We start from the raw sequence: 27700 nt of genomic DNA on the forward strand, positions 1-27700 counted from the left end.
ATGCAGTTGGCCAGTGGCTGGCTACCATGTACACTAAAGCCTGTTACCTGTGATAAGAGATTCATCAGCCATGGAGCTTCCCTCAATCACTTTACCATCGACAGGAAACTTTCCTCCAGGTACAACCTTCACCACATCTCCCCTCTGCACCAGCTCCACAGAGACCTGCTCCTCGCTTGGGAGAAATATTCAAAATTGAGTTATCATAGAGGAATTTAACTCCACATATTGCATACAAGAATTAACCCAACAACTAATGCACATGGACTAATGCAATCAGTACCTTAGTTAACATACTTTAATATACATTATTGTAGAGCAGCCAATGTTCAATTACTTATGGTTGCATATAATAAAAGGGCTACATAGAAAAGAGGCCATCATTAGGGCTGTAACAAAGGATTACTTTAGCAGTCAAGTATTTTGATAATTATGTTCAATTCATTGATCAATCTAAAAGCCCATGATGCCACTGATAACAGGTCAAATTATAGGAAATTAAAAAGAAATCATTGTAGCTGCTTGACTAGCTACCTAGAGGGCTTTATTTGAGGTAAAATGAGTCAAATTACATTTTTTGTTGATTTTCTAAGTGAAAATAAATTAACATATACTCTACAGAGAATACACTTCAGCAAATTTTAATGAACTATCATGGTGTATTTGCTAAATTTAACATATCAGAAAAAATAAAACATAAAAAAGGGCTGTGCAAAGGTTATGGCACATTTTTTCCAACATGTTGAAACTGTGCACCAGCAATTGCAGTTTTTTTTCTAAGTGAAAGCAAGTTAACACATCCTCTACAGGGAACTTAAATATGGCATTTTAGTGCACAATTTATTTGCTGTGTCATATTGGGGAAAAAAAACATTTGAACAGGCCACATTTATTTTTTATTTCTCATAATATGTTAAATTTAGCTAATAAACAGTAATTGCGTATAAAAATGTGCAGGAGTGTTTTCTGTGGAAAGGAACACTTTACATTTTCACTTAGCAAAAAACAAAACATGTAACTTGACCAGGGACGCCCAAACTTTTGCATAAAACTGTATTGTTGCTGTCCATTTTCATTTTTCTACAACATTTAAACCCAGCAGCTGCCCTTTACACTGAGCAAAAATTTCATGATGACTGAACCAACAGAAATACTCCAAAATCACTTGGAATATGTTCTCTTCACATTAACTTACAGTAAAAGTTAAAATGTTTCTTTTGCCTTCTCCTGTAAAGTTACCATGTTGGGGATATATCTTGTTTTGAACAGCAATGATACTTCAAAATACAGTGTGCAATCTTAGCATAGCAGTATCATCACAGCCTGCCAAAATACAGCACATAGTCAGGGGGAGAATTTCACTGTGACCCAGAAGGTCATGGGTTTGATCTCAGCTGGTCCCATCTACTAATGATGCAGATGTTGCACTCTTACGCAAGACACTCTACCTCCAGGGCTGTCTGGCCTTTTTTAACAGTCATTTTTAGCAGTGCCTCAGCTGCATGATAACATAGGCATAGTTCATACCTGATGATGGAGTTGTCATGGCCTAGTGTCACTATAGTGGCATCTGTGGCCTGGAGGGACATGAGCTTGGCCAACGCCTCTGACGTCTTATCCTACAAGGACACGAAAACATACTTCACTGTGAGAAGGAAGCTTCAATCAATACAATGTAATTCATTTAATGATTTAACATTTTACTGGCTTAATATTGTCTTTTAGGTGAATTTTCATCTTAAAATAATCCTCCTTTTCTGCACAGCAGCAATAACAAAGCTGCTTCCTGAATTTATTAGTTTGACCTTATTGTGAGAAAAACACACACACAGGGCACTTTAGGGTTTGGCTCTATAGTTACTGATTAAATGCAGCTAAGAGAGCAAAACACAGGCTCCACAACTCTGAGCTTTACCAATAAAATCAGTGAAAGCTTTTACAACATAGTGGTATCTTTGCCACGTGTAGCAAGCAAGTTAGTAGCATGACTAGGCAGAGATAAGAAAGCATGACTTTAACCCTAGACAGACCTCAACAGTGAGGACAGCCTGGAGCGACAGCCAACAGAAACAGAGGATGACTCATCCAGATGTCATATATATTTTTATACTGGGTAATACAGTATATTAGCCTTTTGCTTTACATCAGTGTCTTAGCTTCAGCACATACTGTGCAATAAAATGCTGTAAGCCATCAGATGATGCCTATAAAGTGATTTTTATGCTGTAACATAACAATGTGGGGTGACTTTTCTGTGACTTCCTAACATTATTGCTTTTGAATATTTTGTTCTTTTTTAGGGGCTTGTATTTTTCTTTCTCTTAAGTTGAAGTGTAAAGTGTCTGTGCTTTTACATATCAAAGTCATTTTTACATGAAAATTTTCCAATATCTCTTTGGTACTGATATATGTAGATATCCCGTGTTCTGATTGGCTGTCTTATATTGTGCCTCATTCATAAAGAAGCACAGACCAAAACAGTCCCTGTAACTTCAGCATAAACAGGCTGAGCAAATGTGTTGATTTTAATGACATCACAAAAAAACAATGAATTCAAAACAAGTTTCCATATATGGACTGTATGAGTGAATGGCAACTAAATCTTTAAGTCTTTACAAATAACATCAAGCAGGGCTGGGCGTTAGTGATCTTATTCAGTTTTATTTACTATTTTTATATATTTAATTTATTTTTCAGTTGAATTCTTTTTAAAATTCAAGGAAAATTCATGGAAATCCACACAGATGTTTTTTGTTTAAGTTTGATAAATGCATGATATTTCAATGAGTAATCGTGTTAAATAATTGTGATTTCAATATTGACCAAAATAATCGTGATTATGATTTTTTCATAATCAAGCAGCCCTAACATCAAGCAAATAATCCAACCTTCAGTTCTACTCCTAATTCTTAAAGTCCATGCAGGTTTAATCTTAGTTCATTTCTGCATGTAAACTGCGAGACAATTCTATGAAATTTGAAATCTGGTGCAGCTGCAGATCATCTTCCCCAGTGACATGAATTCCAGGAGTTCCAGCATATTTTTATTTTACCTTGGCAATGTGTTCCAGCCACCGTCCAAGGGCAATGAACACAAACAGCATAGGAGGTGTATCAAAAAACGTGACTGGACTTTGCTTGGCCCCCTCGCTCATGGCTACCAACAGCACAATGCACGAGTACACATACGAGATGGTGGTGGCCAGGACGATGAGCACGTCCATGTTAGCCACCCCGTGCCTCAGAGAACGGTAGGCCTGGATGTAGAAGTATCGACCTCCAAAGATCTGAAGTGACGAGAGACAAAAAGAGGGAGAAACTTTTACATTTTAAATATTTTTGCAATATGAACTTCTCCATTAACAGCAATCCATTTTGGTAATAATGTACAATATTCGCAAAATTTCTCACTAATAAGTACTTGACAAGAATAGACCTGTATAGTTACTGCAATGATAATTAATTAGGGGTGGGCAATATGGCAAAAATATTTTACAATACATGTTATGCATCAATATTTATTTTTTTAAGTCAGAACAGACATAAAAAGAACCTGTATTAAAAATATAAAAAATATTAAAACAATGATTTTGTACTCAACATTTTACAGCACTTAATCCAAATAACTAGGACTAATTACGCTGTTTTTATAAGAATTATAAATGATCAGAGCTCTTTAAAGGGGACATATTATGCTTTTCTGTTTTTTCCCATTCCTTTAGTGTTATATAGCTTTTCGTACATGTAAGCGGTCTGCAAAGTTGCAAAGCTCAATGTACACACCAAAGGAAACTCTCTTCCTCTAGAAACCACTTTTCTCAGCTGCCTGAAACACCTTGCTGGAATTTGAGCCATTTTCCTTTTTACAAGATGATGTAATCTCATAACACATTCCTTATTGCCTGCATACCGGCAAGCCTGGCATGCCCTCACACAATGCACAGAGTACAGCATGAGAAAAATAAGGTGTTTTGAAACACTAAAGCATGTAAGTCTATTCTAGTAAACCCCAAAATTATGAATATTGAAAATGAGCATAATGGGTCTCCTTTAAGTACTGACTTTAAGTACACTCAAAAAGCATATTATTACGTAATTTATCACAATAACAATAAATACACACCCCTATAATTAACCCTCCAAAGTCTAGAGTTGTTACTGAGGGAACAGTAACATGATATAGCACTGCATCGCAAAGCCTTCAGGGAGTGTGTCTATTTTTCAATTTAAATATTTTTTTTAAGATTAGGACATTTTAGCTACACATTTTGTATTTGTGTAACATGTTCAAATGTAGCAGATAACAAAAACACTGGTGTTACTGAAATTTTCAGCAGTCTAGCAATTTCCCTGTAAACTGTCCCATGTCAGTTAATACCCTTATAAAAAACAGAGGATACAGCTCTCATGCATTAGTTTCTCATCATAGTTTAACTGTGTTTTGATGAAAAATGTCAGGCTTAACTGCAGGATTGCTGTTGAGGTGGAACATCAGTGCACTGCCATGCAACGCTTCAAAAATACAAAGGGGGGTTCGTTAACAACAGCACAGAGCATCATGGTCTGACACTCACAGCTGGTCTAGACAGCTTCGCTGATTATAATGGGAGCATCTGCTTGGATGAGGCGTAATTATGGCACAAGATTACAAATTAAACAATACATCATGTTTAAGGTAAACCAAGATGGTGCGTGTCTATTCAAGTCATCAGGGCAAAAAGTGATACAATTCTTGTCTGTTTATGTCTTGTCCCATCCACTTCACCCCACCCCCGTTTCCTGGGACATCAGCAGCAAATTGCGCATAAAAACCCCAAAGAAAATAGTTTTTTCTTAAAAAGCTCAACAGAAAATATGTGTTTAGGCTCAAAATGCTCACAAAACCAAAGCAATCACAAAAACAGCCACAAGTTCGCTGTATTCTTGAACGAGGGGAAAATATTCACTAAAGTTTAAAATAGGCAGTATTTCCTGCCGGTGCAACTGAGACTTGAGTCTCTGTTGTCTGCATAAGGGGAGAATGAGTCCCCCTCACTCTCAACAAAACCACGTGAGCACACTCCTGGAAATCTTTTTACATGGCGGCTCTCGCTTCATGAATCATCTTTGAAAAACACAGGTGGACATAACAAGGGGGCTATCAAGGGGGTTAACAAAGGGGGCTTAACAAGAGCTAAGGAGGAACAAGGTTGATGAGACTGGGGCAGAAGAACAGAGATGAAGGGATTTATGATGCTATATATCATTTAATAATTTATTGCTCACTACTTAAAATATTGAAAAATCCTTTTAGGGTCTAATTTATAATATTTAATTCTAACACTTCAGGGTTGAAAATTTCTAAAAATAAATTTTCTTCTACTTACAAACACAAATGCAGTCTTGATTTAAATTTTAGAATCCAGCAGAATTTCTTTGTTTCTATGAGCTACTAGCAACAACTAATTATGTTTACCAAACTACACCATCTCCTGAGGCAACAGCAGTACCTGAACAGGTGTGCAGAGTAGGAAGAAGGCCAGGTTGAGGATGGAAAGTCCAGGCAGGACGTTCTGCTCCTCTGGCATGGAGCCTCCATGTTCTGAGTGCTGGCTGTCCATCACCATCATATAGATCATCAGCCCCATCACTGGGATACCGAACACCAGACTGAAGAGGAATGAGTGCTTCCACCTGCAGACAAAGCAAAACCAGCAAAATCAACTCACTCTCATTCAAGTCATTCAATATGTGGGTAAACTTAATTTCACACTCTGTATCTGGGACTTAATTTGAGTTCCAGCATTGCACAGTTCAGAACAGCACTAAATCCAGCTGAGAGGTTTTATTGTTGGGAATGTGTCAATGATGTTTACATGCACTCAGTAATTCAATCATAATCAGATTCCCACAGTCATCTGATTACTCAAATGGTCATGTAAACACCACACTCTGATCTAGAAATCCGCTCAAGAAATCTGATAAAGAGAGCTGGATTTTAGCTCAGTAATCAGATTTCTCAGTGCATGTAAACTCTTATTCTGATTTCTTTCGGATTCCTCAGTCTGGGCATGCACGAGAACAGATGGCGGTACCAGATATAAGCAAGCAGCAAGACCGTGAGACGCAGCAAAACACTTTTGGAGAGGCGCTGAAACCAAACACAAAATGAAGGATTTAAATATTCTTCAGCTTCTAGATGATGTATGTTCATATTTTCAGGTAAAGTGGCGCGATATAAAAAAAAAGCCACGGCATGAAGTTTACATTACGTTCTTCTGTGAGTTTATTGGCTTGTTGCAAAGCAGAAATCTGAGTTTCCCCATTATCTGATTACTCAAGTGCATGTAAACGTGTTGATAGGATTACAGACAAAATCTGATTTTCTGCAGTTATCGGATCATTAAGTGGATGTTAACGCGCTCAATGTGTTTATTTGCTTAATGTTGTCGAGACAGAGGTGGAAACAAAAAGAGATACTTGCTGCCGTATCTCCTCCTGGTGATCCAAGCCTTCATTTTTTCTTAAGCCATCGTTCTTTATTAATGACACCCCGAAGCCCAGACCCTATAGGTAGAAAAATAGAGAGAGAGAGAGAGAGAGAGAGAGAGAAAGAGAGAGAGAGAGAGAAAGAGAGAGAGAGAGAGAGAGAGAGAGAGATAGAGAGAGCATGACTATTCACTCCGGTTCTAAATCTCGGACAAATCTAAATACAATTTTTTAGGGGTTTTAACAACAGTTTTTTTTATTCAGTTCTTAAGCGTCAGTGCATCACGAAATCTCACATTTCACCATGATTCAATTTGACTATTTTGCTATGATTCACAATTATTTTTTAAAAATATTCTGAATATACAATTATGACTTCAAAAACATTCAGCAATTTAATAATGTTTAGTCATTTTTTAACTATATTTTCCTCCCAGTTTGGTCATGGCCAATTTAGTCCTGTCGCAATTAACTGCGACAATAAATAAATATGATTAGCAATTTAACTGCCTGTTTTGTTCACAGTATGCAAGTATTAAAGTTCAAGCCTAAAGTTCGCGAACTGGCTGATTAGCTATCTGGCTTCCTAGCTGTTGGTACTCAGGAGCTCCCAACTGATTACACAAACAGCTCAAGCTCAAACAAACAAACATTACTGACCACTGCCCTCTAAAGGTGTTATAGCACCCGTTAGAAGTTATAACTGTTTTATATTATTACTCATGACGTATCACTAAATGCAATTTTTGCTTTTATTTATTTACATGATTTATTTTCATTTATTTATGTATTTACATCAACACAACTGATGAAAATGTAGCAAATTCACATTTGTTTGTTGCATCTGATTGTAAAAACTGTGGAAAACAAATGCATTGAGCTTAAATAATTTAGCTTAAATCCCCACCACACAATGCCGGCAAAATGAAGGCTAGCCCATGTTGGTTAGCATCACAACGAATGATGTTGGGAGAGCATGGGTCGATTATGCTCTCCTGATCTCCCTGCCACGGATAGCTATGGTATCGCCTTGGATCAAATTTGTGATCTCCTGATGAAAGAGTTTTATGAAAGAGCCCAAAGTTTTATTACACACTTCTATAATCTAAGAATAGCTCAGCCAGTTTGCACTGAAGTCCCTGTAGTTACTGAATTTTCACCTTCGTGCCTTTTTTTATTTTTTTACACCCTTGCTGTTTACTGATGTCATTCTCTTGATGCATTTACTTCCTTATTTTCTTAATTAAATAACCTATTAAATATTTCACTAATGTTTAACTTAACTGCACATTGTGCTTAACTGCACATTAATTAAAGTTGTAAACTACACATTACTAAAGTTGAGTAACATTAGCTATTTTATAGAAAGTGTAAAAGACATGATGGTCCATCATTCATTCAGGTCCAATCCCACCACAGCGACCACTATCAACTGAGAATTAGCTATATGTTTCAAACACCCATGTGGGATCAAAACAAGGATCTGGAAGCCCTCAGCAAACACGTTTGGTATTTTGCCAGCACAGTGGGTAGCTGCATATACCTCAACAATTCTGATGATGTCACGGGCTCCAACCAAATCTGGGTCGAACTTCACGTGAGCCTTGCTGGTTGCCAAGGCGACAGTGGCCTCTAGAATGCCCTTTGTTCTAAGGAGTTTGGTCTCGATGTTATGGACGCAAGAAGCACACGTCATACCCGTCACCTGGACCAGAACCAGAACAACAGCATTTACAGCACATTCGACCACAGTTAGTTTCAACCAGATTTGGATACAAACAGAATACATGTGACAACGTTACATGATCAGGATACAAAAACTGAAACGATAAAACTGATAAAACAGGACATGATAACTGTTACCTTACTGTTACAGTTACAGAAAAAACAGTAATCAGATTACAGGTATGTTTCAGAAGGATTAGTTACCTGTCCCAGAATATATTTTAAAGTAAACCAACACTGGTTAAACCTTGTAATGTGATAGGGATTCTGCACTGGTAGATAGTGTTGCATACTAATTATTAATTATGCAATAATACACTCAAGGTTGAAATACATTTTGTTTGTCAAGTTTTGTGTTAGCATTGTCTTGCTAATAACAAATAATAAGCTATTTTTTCTCATGTTTACAACCACACACCAGTGTCAATACAGCATAACCTTAAGTGTGTCATACTGTGTCAGCTGAACTTCCTCTTCTTACTGTTATATCTCTACTCCATAACATTTTGATATACGCACATATAACTGCAGGTAAAGTTCACATTTGGGTGATATATTAAACCACTCTAAACAGCAGCATTGTAAATTTGTCTACAACACTTGGAGCAAACTCACGGAAAGGTCCAGAACACCATCACTAACAGCACCCTCCTCCATTAGCGATGCTCCAAAGCCCAGGCCGGAGATGAGCTTGACGATCTGAGCTGGATCCACATCTTCTGGGTCGTACTTTATCTCTGCTTTACCCGCCATAAGAGCTACCAGAACAGATTTAATCCCTACAAACACAAACAAACACTTATTAAGAGATGCAAAGAAACATAAAAACACACACTAAGAGACTGTTTACAAGTCTGGAATCACATATCAATTACTTTGGTTATTGACTCTGTCTCACTTTCATTTGGACTCAGCCTTGACCCATTATTTTTCTCATTTGGACTTGATCCATTACCGCTCTCATTTGGACTCAGTCTGAACCCTGTTTCAATCTCATCTGGACTCGGTCTGAACCCTGTCTCACTCTCATTTGGACTAATTCTAGATTCTTGCTCTCTTCTGGACTCAGTCTAGACTCCGTCTCATTCTCATTTGGACTCAATCTTGACTTTGTCTCACTCTCATTTTGTCTCAATCGCAGTCTTGACTCTGTCTCTGACCCATTTAGACTCTGTTTTGACTTGATCTTGACTAGTCATAGTCTTGGACTTGACAAAGGTGGTCATGACTACAGGCCTACGTTCCCCACATTGTAAAAACACTATGTTATAGTCCCACACCAAACAATGGTTTTATTGGAGCACCATATAGAACATTGTTAAGCTGTAAAAGACACACTATACTATATTGTCTACAGTAAACTTAAGGTCTCAACATGATAAGGACCCTGTAAAACCATAGTTAGAGTTACAGTTTTCATAAAGGCTAGACTGGATTAGTTTCTAGGACACAGGCAGGTAAATGCTATGCAAAACTCGTCTTTTTATCATTTTCCCCCCATATAACTAGCCTGTATTTGGGAGTTTTTCTTTCAGATTTTACTTTTCTGTTTAGTAACATTGCAGTGTGTTTTTTTGTACTTACCACCTTGTGATTCCAAATAATTATCCAAACATCAGATATTTTACTGTGTTCTTAATACACAGAAACTTTTGAGCATTGCAGATTGATTTAGTTAGACTGTCTGATTAACCCCTTCAAATCTCCGGCCCATTACATACTAAGGCTTATTATCCAGTAACTACAAGGACTTTAATGCAAACTGGCTGAGCTATTCTTGGGTTATAGAAGTGTTTAATAAAGCTTTGGGCCTGTCGGTGGGCCCTGGCCATCATTTTTATAAACATCATTCTCAATGTTATACAGCTTTCTCAATCATTTTAGAAACATTTACAGCTCTGTCCATCTTTCTGGACAATTGGGGTTTATTTGCTTGTATGTGATTCAAAATATTGATTCCAGAACGTTTGAGTGGTTGTGCACATAATAACACAGGCACCTTTATGTTTGAGCAGGTTTCTCTCAATATTGGCCACACATGAAGCGCAGGTCATCCCTGTTACACGGACAAAGCACTTCCTGGTCTTCTCCTCTTCAGGAACTCCTGTTTTTGCTGAATTCAATGAAGCTGCCTGAGATTTGGAGGTTTGGGGTCTGACTGCTGGGGGGGTCGGGTTCTTGGGGTTAGAGGACATGCTTCTCTTTGACCCCTGACCCCTGATGTGGCTGTTTTGGCCAGAATCTTCAATGGAGAGACAGCAAAGATGTCAGTGAAGCATACATGCGAAACCCTACCTTCAACCACAATAATTACTTACTAGGAATTAAACTGTGAAGAAAGTCATTTCTGTAATCTCTTAACTAAGCACTAAAATTACGACGCAGCCTTGCTGAGAACTAATCCTGACGACCTCACCAGTGAAACACAGAGGGAGGGAGAGAGAGAGAAAGTAATATAAGCCCTCTATAATCCGATTAGACACTCACTCTATTTCTTGGCACTTGCATGCCATTTAAAGGTTGCCATGTCTGGGTCTGAGTCATTCAAGAACACTTCATGTTATTCTAGAATGCCCACTTGAACGGTAACCACGGAAACCTATGTCCCACTTCAGAATCTGTTGGCCGAGGAGTCTGGGGCAGATAAGCTCATCAGGCGATCTTCTACACCGCACTGCCTATGAGCCTAGAAATAAAGGCTACCTTTTTGTTTCGTAAAACAGTGCAGTTACCACTTCCCAGTGCCAGCTCCAGTGACTGATTTCGCCCATTGAACATTTGCCGTTGTCTTTGTGATGTGAGTTTTAGCCACTGGCATGAGAGAACAGGAGAATAATGGCTGCAAATAAATGAAGGGAAAGTGCTCAGCCTGAGAGATTAGACTGCCCAACCATGGAGAGCAGTCAATGCTCTTTAAAACTCAACAGCTGACTCAAAGGCTTATGGAAAAGTTTTGCTTTGACTCATTAGGTTGCCATGACTTACACATGACAGCTAAATCAGTTACATTAAATTACACTCATCGCACAAAATTTCTGTGTAATTTAATCATAGAGATGCCGACAGCAATTCAGCGGTCTGATGTAAAATGGTTTATTGTAGAGAAACTTACTGACTCTGATTTCCTTACAGTGGTGATGACAGAAACCATTGGTCACATTGTCTACAGCATTATTACAGCACTTTTATTTACTATCCAAAACAACCAGCTCACTTGCATGTCTTCTGAGTTTCATATGTAATGTTAATAATGATAAAGTAGTGGTATATCTAAAACAAACAGCTTTTATTGAGGACTATTTTCCCTGCATGTACCTCTCAACCATGAATTGATAAAAAAAAGTGCATTTTAAACCAAAATCTCATCTCAAAACTATTTGAAAAATGCATGCCTCAGGCACCAGGCACCATAATCTCACCCATTTCATGTAATAACTTTATGTGATGTAGCTTTCAGAGGTATGAAACTCCTCAGACATCTGGTTCATATCACCACCACTGTGAGTGATTCTTGGTAAGTTTCTCTAAAACAGAGCCTTTCAAATGAAACAACTCTGAATGACTGATGTAGAAATCTGTTTAATTTCCCTTCTTAAGGGAAATTAATTTGAGTTCATTTTAATCTAACTAAACTAAATCTACATCTAAAGCAGGGTTCTCAAACATACAACCTGGGGGACAATTATGGCTGGAGTTAAAATCCTCAGCAAAGAAGATTATAAAGATTTTAACTCAGAACAAATCTAAAGTGAGAACAGTGCTAACGGTAAATTAGTCAGTATTATAAGGCTAAGAGATGAAAAGGTGTTACTGAGGAGAGTATAATGCCCGACATAGATTACCATGATCATCTGGAGGGTGGAGCTGTTTTTATTTCATTCATGAAGCTGTAAAAGTTTTTAATTAAATTTTGCTGAAGACCAAACTTACAGCTTAGTCTGATCCACTTGTACCAGCTGAGAATGATCAACCACCCAAATAGTACCTGCTCTGTAGTGGTCCTGTGGGTGTCTTGAACATTGAAGATCAGGGTAAAAGGGGGCTTTGAGAAACAGATGGACTACAGTCTGTAATTGTACAACTACAAAGTGCTTCTATATGATAAGTGGAGCTGATAAAATAGACAGCGAGTGTAGGAATGAGGAGGTGGTTTTAGTGGAGTGGCCAGGTGGTGTATGTGTGCAATCCTTTGCAATCATCAGCATCTTACGTTACACCGACTAACTTTCATTGTAATTTTCTGATAAATGATGATAATATAAGTACATTTATGAGGTGTTGTTGATCTGTTATCAGCTCTATTGTTTGTGTAATGTGGCCTGTTACCTAAAATGAGTTTGACACCGCCGATCTACACTCCTGAAAACAGTGCCACGAAAGGTGTTCTTTGAGCCATAGAAGAACCTCTTCTGTTTCCAAAAGAACCATGTTTAAAAAAAACATCAAAAAGATTTGATAGTGTGAGGAACCTTTTAAAGGTTCAAAGAACCTTCAGATAATGTAAATATTCTAGGCCAATTTAAGGGTTCATCCAAGAATCTTTACAGAACGTTGAGCTTTTGTTTTACATTTACATTTGTTCTAATTCTAAAGACCGTAACCTACAGACATCACAGGGCGCTGGGTATCTTCTCTAGATGATGTTCTGCATGCCTGTAATGAAGGTCTGAAGGCTTTTTGCCTTCACTCTTATCTTCAGCAAATGAAAAGTGAGTTGGCTCGTCACCAATATCTTTCTGGCTCTGAAAACTCCATAGTTGCGTTAACCGTATGTTCCAGGTCACTGACCTGCTAAAAGGTGAAGCGCCGCCCAGTGAGTTTTCAGATATTCATCTGTATTTATACTGCTACTGCCTTTGGCGCTCGGTAATCAATAAAGACCTTGCTTTTACTTTAGATTATAAAATGTGAAGAGAAGTCTGAATGTCTGAATAATAATTTGAATGAAATTTTAATATGAATTTCAGAATTACTTAGTATTTGATATGTCCTTCTTTTGCTTTAATGACAGCATACAGACAAGCGGGCACAGTTATTCCACAAGTCTGTGCTTCTGATGAGCAGATCCAATCACTCTGAGAGTCATCAGAACATGTGCTTCAACAGAAGATACAAATTTTACTCAAACTTGAACAGTGACTTCGAAATACTGCAGACATGTCATTTTTTCTTCCTTATTTTACTTCTCATAACTTTTCTTTCTTTGAATGTTTCCAAAATTCTAACATGTTCTGTTGTTTAGTTTAAATGGGAAAAAAAATCCCAAATTTTCAATGTGGTCTCAGACTTTTGAATCCCTCTGTATGAAGACACGCGTTGGTTTGCTGATTTGGACAGTAGATAAAATGAGTATTTTTGTGCTACAGACATGGTTCCTATCACCACGACTTGGTTTCTCTACATTTACATTTCACATCAAACCACTTCGAATGACTTTATTTACATCTCAATAATAATGTAGAAATTTTTAAAAATTGTGAAAAAGTCTTCTGAATTTTCAGCTTTATAGTGGACTGATATCCTCACATTTCTTTGCTCCTCATGTCGTCAGAAAACAGCAACAGCCTCTAGATGCAAAAGCAACATCTAGAATCAATCCAACACTTTTTTAAATGTCTTTTGCATGAACCACTAATGTAAGGACACACAACTGGTCATGAAACAATTGTGCAATTACTAAATAAAATGACTATGTATAATGGGGCTCCTACTGGGGCTCTTACTGTTCACTCGATATGGATGCATATGCAAAAGTTTGAAGTGACAATAACTTACTTAAAACTTAAATATGGCATTTTTTATTTACTGCACAGCTTCTGTTTATTTTCCCATATTGTTATATTCAGCAAATAAACAGTTATTGTGCACTAAAATGTACAGAAGTGTATTCTCTGTAGAGGATTTATTAACTTTAATCAGCAAAATGTAATTTTGCAATTTTTAGCCCAAATCCATTGTGGTCCAGAGAGAGTACAGACATGTGTCATTGTTCAGGTATGAATGGACATTGTAGGTGCGCATACTTTACCTTGTTCCAGGTAAGCTTCAAAGCCCATGTCCTCAATGGCATCCCTGAGCTCTGCTGGACGGGTCAGATTGGGGTCAAATGTAATAATTCCCTTCTCTTCCTTTAGATAAACTGTGATGGAATGCACACCATCCTTCTGCGATATCAGTCCTTCAATTGACTGCACACAAGAGTTGCAAGTCATTCCTTTTATTCCAACTGTTACTTTCTGGAGTGGAATGTCGTCCATGGAATGAGGTAAGGATTTCTGAGAGCGTACTGAGTCGTTAGTCTTTGGCTCATGGAAAGATAATTGTGGACTCTGACCTGGAAGGGTTACCCTAAAATTCCCAGGAGGCAGTCCCTCCAACACCCCTTTAATTGTGTCCAAGGTTACTAGAGATGGATCATATTTCAAACCCATGGTTTTGCCTTCCAATGACAAAAGCACTGCCTGGACACCCAGCATTCCGGACAAGCTCTCTGTAATGTTCTTCACGCATGACCCACAGCGCATCCCTTCCACACCTAACCTCACCTCTAGCCCTTCAGTTGGGAGAGCCGGAGATGGCTGTGGTAGGATTGGATCTTTTAGAAAGGCCTCAAAGCCCATGTCTTCAATGCATTCCCTCAGCTCCTCAGGCTTCACGTCCAAGGGGTTAAACCAAATAACAGCTTCTCTATCAGTTAAGGACACTTGGACACCCAGAACCCCTTTCAGAGCTCCAATGCGCCCCTCAATGGAGCGTACACATGAGTGGCAGGTCATGCCTTCCACCCTGATCCTCACCAAGCTTTCCTCCAACCTTGGCGGTCCAGGTTGGGACAAAGCATTGGTTACTTCACTGACCCCATACCCCATTCCCTGGATCTCCTGTAGGATCTCTCGGGCTGTAACTGTGGATGGGTGGTAGTCTACCCAAGCTTTACCACCAGACTGAGGAACAGATACAGCCACCACACCGCTGAGAGCGGAAAGCCATGTGTGGAGGGCCTGAGCACTTTCTGGGGATGAAGGGCCACTGAGTAGGAGAGTTAACCGAGAAAGGTGACCCAAATTTGGGCTGAGTTCACTGGGGCTGCCCGGCTCATAGGCCAGATTATCAAAGGCATGTTTCTTGGAGGCCCATGTCTCATGAGGTCCTCCATTCTCCTGCAAAAATAGAGAGAATGAACAAATTTAAAACACGTTTACATTGTCTACATTGCCTATTTCCCGGTGCCGCTAGCCACATCTTATCCACTAAAAATGTCGTGCAGATGGTCACTTGAAGTTTTTTCTGTCTTTTAAAAATGCATCACACCAGTTGATTTTTTACATATTCAAAAATACCCACATTAATAACAAAACAGCCATTTAGTAAGACACAAATTGCCTTAGAAATAAAAATTACCTCAACTTTGCTGTAATATTAATATTAACATTACCACTGCGACAGCTAACATGTTCTTTTTAGAACACGGATAAGAACTGGATAATGATGATGATTACAAAAAAAGAGACAAAATGTTCAGAGTGGAAGAAGAGTATGATTTTGAGAAGGATGCAATGTTATGTCTAGCTGGTCTCCAGGTTCCACTAGGGCAAACAATGAGAAAAAATAAATACATTTTGGTCAAGAGTAATGTAGGCTTATCTGTTTAGGTGAAAGCACTGGTGATGCACAAAAACAGCAGCACAAAGAAGAACATGACATACTGTTAAAAAATAGCTGAGGCAAATCAGTAGGTTTTCATGTTGGCCTCTTCAGATGAACTAATAGGCTAGCACAGCTAACAAGTGTCACTAGATGCAGATAAAGAACTGTAGTCTTCTACACAAGGTATCTTCTCCTCAGTGGACGATGTGGCAACATGTAATATGTCAGAGAAATAGATTTTCACTCCTTCTGGACCTAGCTAACATCAGTTAGACTAGTTAGTTACACATCTCTGCCTTCTCAGCCATGTCCTTAACAACGCTGCCAGAAAAAAAACAGCACAGACAAGCTTGGCTGGTGACCATAAGTTGCTGTTATGCTGGTCAGCAGCAATGGAAGTTGATATGCTGATCACCACCAAAACCAGCATATCGCTGTTGTCGGAAGAAAACCTTGTATCTCCAAAATGTTAACTTTACAGGAGAAGGAAAAAATTTACTTTACTTTTAATGTAAGTCAATGGAACCAGACTTTTTTCCCCAAGTCATTTTGGGTCATTTCTTTCAGTCCATTAATCATGAAATTTACATACAATTTAAAGGGTAACAGGCATTTTTTTGCCAAAAACTGAAAAATGTCAAAAATGGAGATACGAGGTTTTCTTCCAACAACAGCAATTTGTTGTGTTTTGATGGTGGTATGCTGGGCAACTGGCATGACCATGGTGGGGTGACCAGCTAAACCAGCACTAGACCAGCATAAACCAACATGTAACGAATACCCGAATAGTGATTTCAGAATTTGAAAACTGGCGCCACGAACAGTTAACAATAGCATGTGACTGGCGTTCAGTACTGCAGCATGCTTCTCTGTTATTCTGGCCACAAATTCTTAATACTGGCCACAAGATTCATGTTTACTCCTGCATGTCTGTCGATTTTGTAACCTGAAAATATGCAGCACTCACAATACCTTGCGAGGTGTAGTGGCCATGCTGTAGGAGGTGCATTACTGGGTGTCCACTGAATGAATTGAACTGAATGAACTTGTGTTGAACTGGGGCCACTGCATAAGCGCAGGCTAATCACAGCCTCACTGGGGTATTAGTGCTAAAGTCCCTTACCACCAGGACATCAAAGAGCAGATTATACACCAGGCAAATCTGACTTATCACATGATCCCAGCTTGTAAGGGGGCCATGCTATGAGATGAGGAGAGATGTGGTAGTGGCTATTTTATTACACGTGCCTTATTACTGGTGTTATTGCTGAGCTGAGGACTAAGTGTTTTAGTTGGATATTGAGTGTTGGAGACAAGGGCAGTAATATAAAATCACATACTCTCAAGACACACCCACTGAATGTTGGGTTATAGGCTCATAACTAAAATGTTACGAAGGCTGGACCGAATAGAAGAGATAAAAAATAAGGTAGGTGAAGAGCAGCGAGGAGATGAGACCAGACAGACTTCCACGGACAAACGAACACACACACACATATCGCAAACCCAGTGACACTGATCTTTATTCAGAGCTGGGTATGGTGGCATTTACTCACTATTATTATATAAGTTATGATTTTTTTGTAATTATAAATAATTAATATATCCTGTGAAGGAGCCGTTTGAGAACAGTTATGAAGGATGAGCTGCATTATGAAAAAGGAGGAGATACACAGACATCAGATTTGTGTTGATAGAAGCTAAGTGGTGAGGCGTGTTCTTAAGAAATTGGATTTTTCTGTGGGTAGTGGGTGTACAATTGTGTCAGCAACCATATGAGGGGCCTGATAAAGATTTTAGAAGGCCTTCTGGGGCTACAACCCCTCAACAACCACACACTGGATGAGGTGATAGGAATAAGGTAACTCTTGCTCACAGGTACCTTTGGGCAGCCCTTGTCTAAAATGATGCTCAGAATTGAGAGATGTAAGGAACAGCAAAGCAGTCCAAGTGCTCCACCAATACAACAGAATACAATTAAATTAGAGATATCAATATGGATGGGTATCAGTATCAGGCTAATATGAGCAGAAAATTCTGGACTGGATATCAGAGGAAAAAAAGAATGATTCAATCCTGTAACAAATCTAACGTGAAATAGCACTAACGCATATGATGCTGTTGGCTGTATATTTTTCCCTGTGGATGTTCGAGCAGTTCGAGCATGATAGTCTACTTTTAAAAGCACCTCCTAAAGGGGGAACTCCACAGATTTTTCAAAATTTCTGCATAGTTCATTCATTGAGATGTATACAAAGTTATTCAGAGTGGTCTGACGTCAAACATTCTAGAGAAATTTACAGACCAAGATTTCATTACAGTGGTGATGATAGGAACCAGGTGTTGCAGTGTCTAAAATGCAAATATAGCCATTTTATTTACAATCCAAAATGGCCAATTAATCTACATGTGTCTTCTATTTTGACTATTTTGCCTTACAACACACTGCATGTATCTCTCTGTCAATAAAGTAAGTACAAAATACATTTTAGGCCAAAATCTTATATCAAAACCTTTGTAAAACAGTGTTTCAGGCATGAGACAGTGTATTCATAACCATTTCATGTAACAGCTTTCTGTAAAGGAGCTTTTAGAGGCACTAAACATTTGAGATCGGGTTCCTATCACCACCACTGTGAACACTAGTGGGCCGTGTATGTATACACACACACACACACACACATTTAATGAAGTTCAATAGTACTTTTAACATTCTTTACATGTGTAGCACACTACTCTTTGTGTATACCAGTATGCATATCATAGTTATCTGTGTACCATGGATTTTGTATTTTAGTTGGAGAGGTAAAATGAATGTACAGCCATATACTGCTTACATGATGTCATCAAAGTACTGTTATCTTTATTCAGTGTTATGGCCTTAAATTAGCTAAAGAATGCATACTGACTTGTTTAGGACAAAGACTTGGATTATTGACTTGGGACTCAACTTAAGACTCACCTTCACTGATTTGGGACTTGCATCAAGACTCAACTATCTTGACTTGGGACTTGACTCAAGACTTGAGTGTGAAGACCTGAGACTTACTTGTTACTTGCAACATAGTGACTTGTTCCCACCTCTACCAACCAGCATCATTCTGTTGTCCTAGATAATGTTTCACCTTTAACAACTGTTACTTTTAGACTGATATTTTCATTATTTATTTATTTTACACTTGGAAAATTGCACTCACTTATGTTCTGGGTAATACTAAAGAATTTTTTTCTCTGATCCCCCCTTCATCACAGCTTCTCCCAACTGTGCAAGTAGGAAAAGTATTTATATTACAGCAAAATTGAGGGTTTTGGTGTTACAGACATCTGATTTACAAGTTGGAGGCAGTGTAAATAGCAAGGCTGGAGTTAATGCTAATTTCACTCAGAGTAAACAGACTCCCAAATGTGAAAGAGTAAAATGTAAAGGATAGTTTTTTTCCCTCACAAACGTATTTGAAGAAAATATATTTGAAAAAAAAAAAACTCAAAAAGAACAGTAAACAGAGAAACAAATCCAACTAAATGATACTTAAGTTCGTGTAACTAGATTAACGATACCAGTTAGCCTCCTGCCTTGAACAAACAGAGTAGCTAACCTGTGGCAGTGATTTGAACGTGTCACTCTAGTAAGCTTACAGCACTCATGCTCGTCCAGACACTCACCTTTCCCTCTACCGGCCCGTCTCTGCCTCGTGCTGAACGGCACACACACGGTTCGGTCCGGCAGAGACACAGAGGACCACAGTCCACCATACACACCTGCTCCGTACCGGGGTCATGCCGCCTGCGCTTACCGAAGCTGCTCCGCGAGTCCAGCCGGCTCATCTTTTCAGCCTCCGCGAGCTGCTAACGTCGCTCGAGCGTGATCCGCGCGCTCGCGGTCCCTACTGGTGGCCCTGAGGGCGGACTGAGAGTATTTAGCCTTCCCCTCTGCACACGACACCCGGCTAGCACACAGCTCACTCTCACCTGCGCGGAGAGGCCGAGTGCACTGACTGGCACAGACTGTCTAAAACGGTCTGCCTGAGCAGAGGTCACTTCGCTTTAGGGCCGTGTGCTTAACGCAGTTTTGATTTCGACAGATTTTTATTTTCAGATGATCGCTTTGGCTTCTGCTTGTGAGAAAAGGAAACTTTTTTGTCCTAGTTCCACTTTTTGTGCACCTGGACTGCTTTGCAGTTCACACTTTTCACTCTCGAGTTACAGCATTTTGTTTTAGAGCTATGGATGTTAAAAGAGAAGACTTAAAGGGGAATTCCACCAATTTTTCAAATTTTCTGCACAATTCAGTCGCTGAGATGGAAGTCATTCAGAGTGGTTTGATGTGAAATGGTTCGTTGTAACTTAGTAACTTACAGAGTCAGATTTCTTCACATTGAGGGATCCAGGGGTCGTGAATACAGCCATTTTATATACTATCCAAAACAACTAGAGAACCTATACGTGCTGTGAGTTTATACACTGATCAGCCACAACATCAAAATCACCTCCTTGTTTCTACACTCTTACCATATAGCAGCACCTTGTAGTTCTACAATCACAGACTGAAGTCCACCTGTTTCCCTGCGTACTTTGTTTACTCTGTTATTCAGTGGTCAGGACCCCCACATGACCACCACAGAGCAGGCACTTTTTGGGTGGTGGATCATTCTCAGCACTGCAGTGACACTGGCCTGGTGGTGGTGTGTTAGTGTGTGTCGCGCTGGTCTGAGTGGATCAGACACAGCAGTGCTGCTGGAGTTTTTAAACACTTCAGTGTCACTGCTGGACTGAGAATAGTCCACCAACCAAAAATATCCAGACAACAGCGTCCTGTGGGCGGCATCCTGTGACCACTGATGAAGGACTAGAGGATGACCAACACAAACTGTGTAGCAACAGATGAGCTATTGTCTCTGACTTTACATCTACAAGGTGAACCAAGAAGGTGAGTGTGTCAAATAGAGTGGACAGTGAGTGGACACAAGTGTTTAAAAAACTCCAGCACTACTGCTGCGTCTGATCCACTCGTACCAGCGCAACACACACTAACACACCACCACCACGTCAGTGTCACTGAAATGCTGAGAATGACCCACCGCCCAAATAATACCTGCTCTGTGGTGGTCCTGTGGGGGTCCTAACCATTGAAGACCATGCAAGTATGCAGAGAAACAGATGGACTTGGTCTGTAATTGTACAACTACAAAGTGCACCTGTATTTAGGTGGAGCTGATAAAATGGACAAAGAGTGTAGAAATAAGGAGGTGGTTTATGTTATGGCTGACTGGTGTATATTATCGCTCATATTTCCAAAACTTTGAATGGAAGTTAATGGAACAATGTTTTCCAAGTATTTTAAAGCATTTCTGTTTCTCCATTCATGCTGAAATTTTCTCCACTGTAAAGCAAAGTTGGAATTTTCAAATACGGTAAAAATACTACATATAATAGAAATAAAATTAAATGGAGATACAAGATTTTGTTCTGGCACTGAGAATATGTAATGATGATAATGGTAAAATAGTGATATTTATAAGATATTTAAAAGAAAGTTTTCTTTAGGTACTATTTTGCCTAACAACACCTTGTATGTACCTTCCACCAATCAGTGCCTCGGGGTATCATCATATTCATAACCATTTCATGTAATAACTTCTGTGACAGAGCTTTTAGAGGTATTAAAGGAGAATTCCACCAGTTTTTCAAACTTTCTCTTTAATTACATGGTTAACCCTTGTGCGGTGTTGATGTGTTTGTTACTCAGTGGTCTGGTGGACCCACCACGTTACTGTTTTTTAAATCAATACAGGCATAACAATTTATGTAAACATACCAGATGTTTAAAATATCACAAGTGGCCAGCGTGGGGTTCTCCTTTAGCAGCTGTAGCCAATCAGCAGCCTGTCCATGTTGTTCACTCTCACACACACGCACACATGTACAAACACAGACACACACAGACACACACACACACACACTAACAACAGGCCACATTGAAAATGGGGCCCACAGACCCCAACACCACACAAGGGTTAAGATGTAAACAAAGTCATTCAGATTGCTTTGGTGTGAAATGCTCTGTCCTGGATAAGAAGTCAGAGCTGTTCACAGTGGTGGTGGTAGGAACCAGCCGTTTGAAGACTTTCGTGCCTCTTAAAAGATCCCTCACAGAAAGCTATTACATAAAATAATTACGAACATGCTGCTTGATTCCTGAGACACTGTTCTGTAATGAGATCAGGTTTTGGCCCAAAATCATTTTTTTAATGGAGGTGACATGTAGTGTGTTCTAAGGCAATATAGTCCCCAATTAAAACAAAGTTTTTCAGATGTATGACTATTTTACCATCATTAGCATTACATATGAAAACTAAGAAGACAAGTGTAGACTCACTGGTCAATTTAGATACTAAATAAAATGCCTATATTTGCATCGTTGACATTGCGACCCCTATCAATTAGGATTTCTTTACAGTGGTGGTTTCTATCACCACCACTGTGAAGAAATGCTGATTAGTAAATTTCTGTATAATGTACCATTTTACATCAAACCACCCTGAATGATGATAAAATAGGTCACCTACCCTGTTTACACTGCATACACAATGCTACACTGTATAGCTTTAGAACAGCACATAGAAAAACCTGAACAAAATGCCATAAGAAACTGCACAACAGGGAGAACTGCTTTTTAACGCTTGTGACAATTATCACCTACCAGCAGGGGGCGCAGCGACACGCCTGCACATGAGCTAAATGCAACTACCAATTCAAAACTGAGTTCTCTATTTGTCCATGCCTAGCACGAACCTGTAAGCCTAATGGACTTCATTAGCCTGTATTCACTGATCAAATTCTCTTAAAGACAAATACTGGCATCTGTAGAGTGTATTATTCTAAAATGGGCCCTTTTTCATTAATGAATTTGCTGGAAGAACGCCAGGAACAGCAGCAAAGTAACCGTTACAAAGGGAGAATCAGAGGCTAAATATGTAAGAATTGGCCAGCTACACTCAAACTGCATTTAAAAAGTGCATTACGACTGTGGCCAAGACAACTTAAGCCCTCACTCACGCTTATTGACCCATAGGGAGACTATGTATAGGCCTTCATGCATTTTTAGTGGTAAGTTCTGATGTTCTTGAGAGCATTTTATTTAATACAGTGTATTTTGCATTGTCATTTGGTCAAATGTACTGAAGAACAGCTGAGTTGGGCCAGTAAAACAGGCATTTTAACATCCATAATGTTGCTTTTTCATTTTTTCTTGTATAATATTACATTTCCAGCATCAAAATAACTTCATATAAAAAAAGCAAAAACCACTCACCCCCTGGGTGACCCCCATGGAGCCGTAGGACATGGCTGGACTCAGCTTGGTCTAACTCTGGAATAGCATGCAGCCTGAGACTCGGGCTACTCTGGAAGGATGTGCTGCTGGAGAGCCTCGTTTAATGACCACATGACGGTCACAGATACTCAATTGTTCCTCTTTCCGCCTGATAAGACCATACACATGGATTATAGCCAGCAGTGCTGAGGTTGTTTCTCAAAAAAAGTTATTACTTCTATTACGTTCTGTCACTTCTACAAAGTTATTTCTTCTCTCAGACTGTAATGGGATTACTTTGCTTATTATTTACAGGAAAACGCAATTTCACTACCCTTTACTTCTAAGCTACTTTAACATACAAATCTCTATCAAGATGCTAAGTACAAGGAATCACAACCAATAGTCTGTTCAGTAGTTTTTAAAAGTTAGAAATAGCCAATCACAGCCATGTCACCATCCCTGCCTCTACTCTGAACTAAACATAGCCAGTAATGCTTCATTATAATTTTGCACTTGGCAAATACTATTTGAAAACTCAAAAACTAAGCAGTAGAACATGTAGTTTAAAATCTATGGCTCTAATTAAATAGTGTAAAGCTCACCACGCAGTCCGCTTTGCTCAGATACAAGCATCAATATTTTACTTTAGCCTGTGGCATTCGAAACACGAAAATCAAGTCTGGACCTGTTTAAGTGGGAATGAAGGGCTTCAGTGCGGGCAGAGGGATTGACGTGGGTGTTTATGTATGTATATGTATATACATGCCCTGGTCAACGGTAAATGCTATTGCTGTGAAATGGAAGCATGTAGGAGCATCAACAGCTCAGCAGCGAAGCGGTAGACCATGTAAACTCACAAAGTGGGGCTGCTGAGTGCTGAAAAACACGGAGCATAAAAATTGCTATCTTCTGTTGCATCACTCAGAGCTCCAAATTACCTCTGAAAGCAACATGAACACAAGAAATGTGTGTCGAAACTTCCATGGCTTCTGAGCAGCTGCACACAGGCCTAAGATCACTATGCGAAATGTCAAGCGTCTGATGCAGTGGTGTAAAGCATGCCACCACTGGACTCTGAAGCAGTGCAAATGTATTCTTTGGCAATCTGCAGTGGACAAATCTGAGTTTGGCAGATGCCAGGAGAACGCTACCTACCGGAATGCATAATGCCAACAGTAAAGTTTAGTGGAGGAGGGATAATGGGCTGAGGCTGTTATTCAGGGTTTGGGCTCTGCCCCTTAGTTCCAGTAAGGGATGATGTTAAAGAGGACCTATTATGCTTTTCTGTTTTTTTCTCTTTCCTTTAGTGTGTTATATAGCTTTTTGTGCATGTAAATGGCCTGCAAAGTTACAAAGCCCAAAATACAGGTCAGCGAGTAACTCTCTCCCAAGAAACCACTTTTCTCAGCTGCCTGAAATGCCTCGTTGGAATCCCAGCCCTTTGTTACAATATGATGCAATCTCACAACAGAATTCTTACTGCCCGCCTGCTGGCAAGCTTGGCAAACCCTCACACAACATACAGCAACTACTGGAGGCCAGAAGGAGTTCTGATTTTCAGGATTGAACTCTGGCTCAAAATGACAATGGCAGAACCAACGCCATTTTAAGAATGACCACAGCAACGTTTACAGCTGCTCAGGAGAGAAGACAGGGGCAGAACAGGAGAGAAGACGGGCAGAACTTGTAGCAGGATGCCACTACTGCTTTCAACTGCTCTGGTGGTTGACCAATCAGAACAGAGTGGGTGAGCTGACCAATCAGAGCACACTGGGCTCACTGGGAGAGGTGCTTAAAGACACAGGAGCTCTAACAGTGTTTCAGACAGAGGGTGAATACAGATGTACAGTATGAGAAAAATAATGTGTTTTTGGAACACTGAAGCATGAAAATCTATTCCAGTAGACCCCAAAAATAATATTATTGACATTAAAAATGAGCACAATAGGTCCTCTTTAATGCTACAGCATACAAAGACCTTTCAAACAACTATATAGCAAACACTTCACAATAACATCCATTGGTGAAACTGGAATTTTATTGGTCGATATCAAAACAGAACTTTAAATAAGAAACATATTTTGTGAGTTCATTTTTATTTGTGGTTTTAGTTTAGTTGAGATTTTGGCCTGGGTCTGCTGGGCTAATCATACTAATATTAGATGGTGCATGATCCATCACTGCTCCGTGTTCCAAGACCTAATCATTTACAAATTCAGCCCGGAGTACAGGGATCTTTAACTGTGAGTTTCATATTAGCATGCAGTTTAATCAGATGGACAGATTGCTTACGAGTCTGGAATGGTGGAAAGTTGTTTTGAGTTTTGGGTATAACTTGCACTTCTTAGGTTTTAGAGGCTAAGCACCTCATAAATGTGGCTAGTAACTTACTCATTTAACCAGTCACATTTAGCAGGCTGAAGAGTCTCCACAAGGGGGCGCTCTTAACACTCAAGTACCTTTCTTTGTGTCACAAGTGTGCTTCATGACCTTAATGTCCTTGTTATCTTTACATGCTGCAAGTTCAAAAATAATGAGAATATTACTTTGAACACCACATCCACTCATGTGCCCATGGTCATTATACAGTCTACATGGTAGTGTCCACAATTCAAGTGCAGTGAACTGGCACAGGTAGTGCATACATAAGCAAAACACATTCAAATTTAATTGTCAATAACTGTTACCTATTTAAAGAATGCAGACTGTAATTCCTTACAGGAAAAAGTCAGTACATTACTGCTACGTGTTGCATTGCACAATATTACCTCCAAAACTGAAAGCCAGTTATTGAAGCAACTGCTGCAGTGTTTGCAGACCTCTTTGCAGTGATTTATGTGAAGGCAGATGTGCCAAGTTTTCATTGTGTAAGATCTCATATGGACGTTTGGCGGATTTATGGTATGCGTAGTTCCTCTTGGCACCCAAGTTGTTTACTTTTTTTTTAAATAGTGGAACTATTGTCAGCCAAGTAGTGACAGGATTTACCCCAGACTGGTCAGATTCTTCAGTGGCACTTTTCTAGGTTGCGGTTTGTGCCCTAAAATGGTCTCTTCGGTTACCTTTAAGGAGCGACCATAATACTCCATTGTGAAGAGCACAATACTGCATTGATATATGATGTTTGGAATTCCAGTGCCATGTGTAACATTTCAAGATGCAGCTTTTTAGTGACTGGTCACTTAGCCCAACCACAAGAAGGTCAGAAATAGAGCTCTACCATCAAGGACAGTCTATTTATTTACATACACACATTTAAACATTATACATAAGTCTTCATAATTCCACATAGAATTAATTAAAGTATTCATTCCCAGAGTAGTAAACAAGAAAAATCTTTTAAAATTCTTTAATGTTAGGTTTCCCAGGGTACTGACCACTCACTGTGAAAAGATAATCAACATAAATAAACTCAGAATCAGTAGCTTCTTGCTCATCCTGAAAATGCAATATAAATTCCTTAGAAAATATAACCAGATGGAGGTTTTATGAAAAAAGAAGGTCAGTTAGATGGACAGCTTGGAAGGCTATCCAAATGAAGCCAGCACTCCCATGGCCTTCAGCTGACAATGCAGACAAAGAAATGTCGAGACACAATTTCAGTGCTGTTTCAGGTCTTAATAAATAATGAGGCAGTAAAATCCCAGAATTTCAGAGCAAATGTCCCATCATTTCCAGCCAGACACTTTGTAGTGTTACATTCATTAAAGGGGGGATCAGAGGAATCAGACCTGCTCCACCAGCTCAAGTCATGTTGCACAACGTGGGGAAACATAAAACAGTCTTGATGTCCTAGGACCTGCTGCAATGGCAGCCGCCTTCAAACAAAACTACTGTAGGACTGCGTCCACATAAAAAATATGATTTATTTGCACGTCCTGTCAGTCTGAGTCGTGGGAAAGCCGTGGCACTGTTTCAGCAATTCCTGAATGTGGCATTAGTAGATATTGCTAGCATTTTAACTGGGCATGTCCTTAAACAAAAGCCACCATTCCAAGATATATATCTGCAGACCTGGAGAGCCAACAGTTTTAGACCAGTAGATGGCAGTTTCAGAGCATGACATGGCTTAGACTTAGACTTATGCCCACTAACATCTTGTGCTAGCGTAACACTTAGGTAGTTAGCTAGCTAGCATAACTTTTAACTGTCCTGTAAACCTTGACTTGCATTGATCATTTCAGAATTTATTCCTTTGTATTAAAGAGTTTATTATTTATTTTAGTAAATAATTAGGTTAGCTACCTTGACTTCGCTAGCTGGCTAATATTACCTGCTAGGGTTGCGACCTGAGCCCTGTAAAATTCCTGTACACTCAATCCTTGGCTAGATTTTTTTGCTAAATTCAGTCTAAGTGGATAGATGTCAGGTCAGTTAGAGAGCCTAATCTTTAAGTTATCTTGTTGAGGTCCTACCTAGTTCCTAAACATGTTACCAGCAGGGCACCTTTCCAAAAAACTGTTGCTAAGTTGAGGGTAGACTAACTAATCAAACCCATTCTTTGTATACAAATGGTTTGACTGGATAAAAAAAAGTCCAGGAATAG

General features: G+C 39.3%; 1 protein-coding gene across 2 annotated transcripts in view; it reads right to left on the minus strand.

The window, feature by feature from the left end:
• Positions 1–23242, minus strand: part of atp7b (ATPase copper transporting beta) — a 37700-nt gene extending 14458 nt beyond the window's left edge. The window contains exons 1-10 of one of the 2 annotated variants that reach the window (XM_036569961.1): positions 23152–23242; positions 14221–15352; positions 10192–10434; positions 8808–8971; positions 8011–8172; positions 6463–6545; positions 5489–5672; positions 3053–3286; positions 1528–1619; positions 48–175 (exon numbers count right to left, since the gene is read on the minus strand). In XM_036569961.1, coding sequence (XP_036425854.1) covers positions 48–175; positions 1528–1619; positions 3053–3286; positions 5489–5672; positions 6463–6545; positions 8011–8172; positions 8808–8971; positions 10192–10434; positions 14221–15352; positions 23152–23184 — 2455 coding nt within the window. In that variant the 5' untranslated portion in view covers positions 23185–23242. Of the gene's footprint in view, positions 1–47; positions 176–1527; positions 1620–3052; positions 3287–5488; positions 5673–6462; positions 6546–8010; positions 8173–8807; positions 8972–10191; positions 10435–14220; positions 15353–19502; positions 19742–23151 lie in introns of those variants that run through there. The other variant, XM_036569960.1, reaches the window with a different exon arrangement.
• Positions 23243–27700: the final 4458 nt, after the last annotated feature.

The sequence above is a fragment of the Colossoma macropomum genome, unplaced genomic scaffold (assembly GCF_904425465.1).
Source record: "Colossoma macropomum unplaced genomic scaffold, Colossoma_macropomum, whole genome shotgun sequence".
NCBI lineage: Eukaryota > Metazoa > Chordata > Actinopteri > Characiformes > Serrasalmidae > Colossoma > Colossoma macropomum.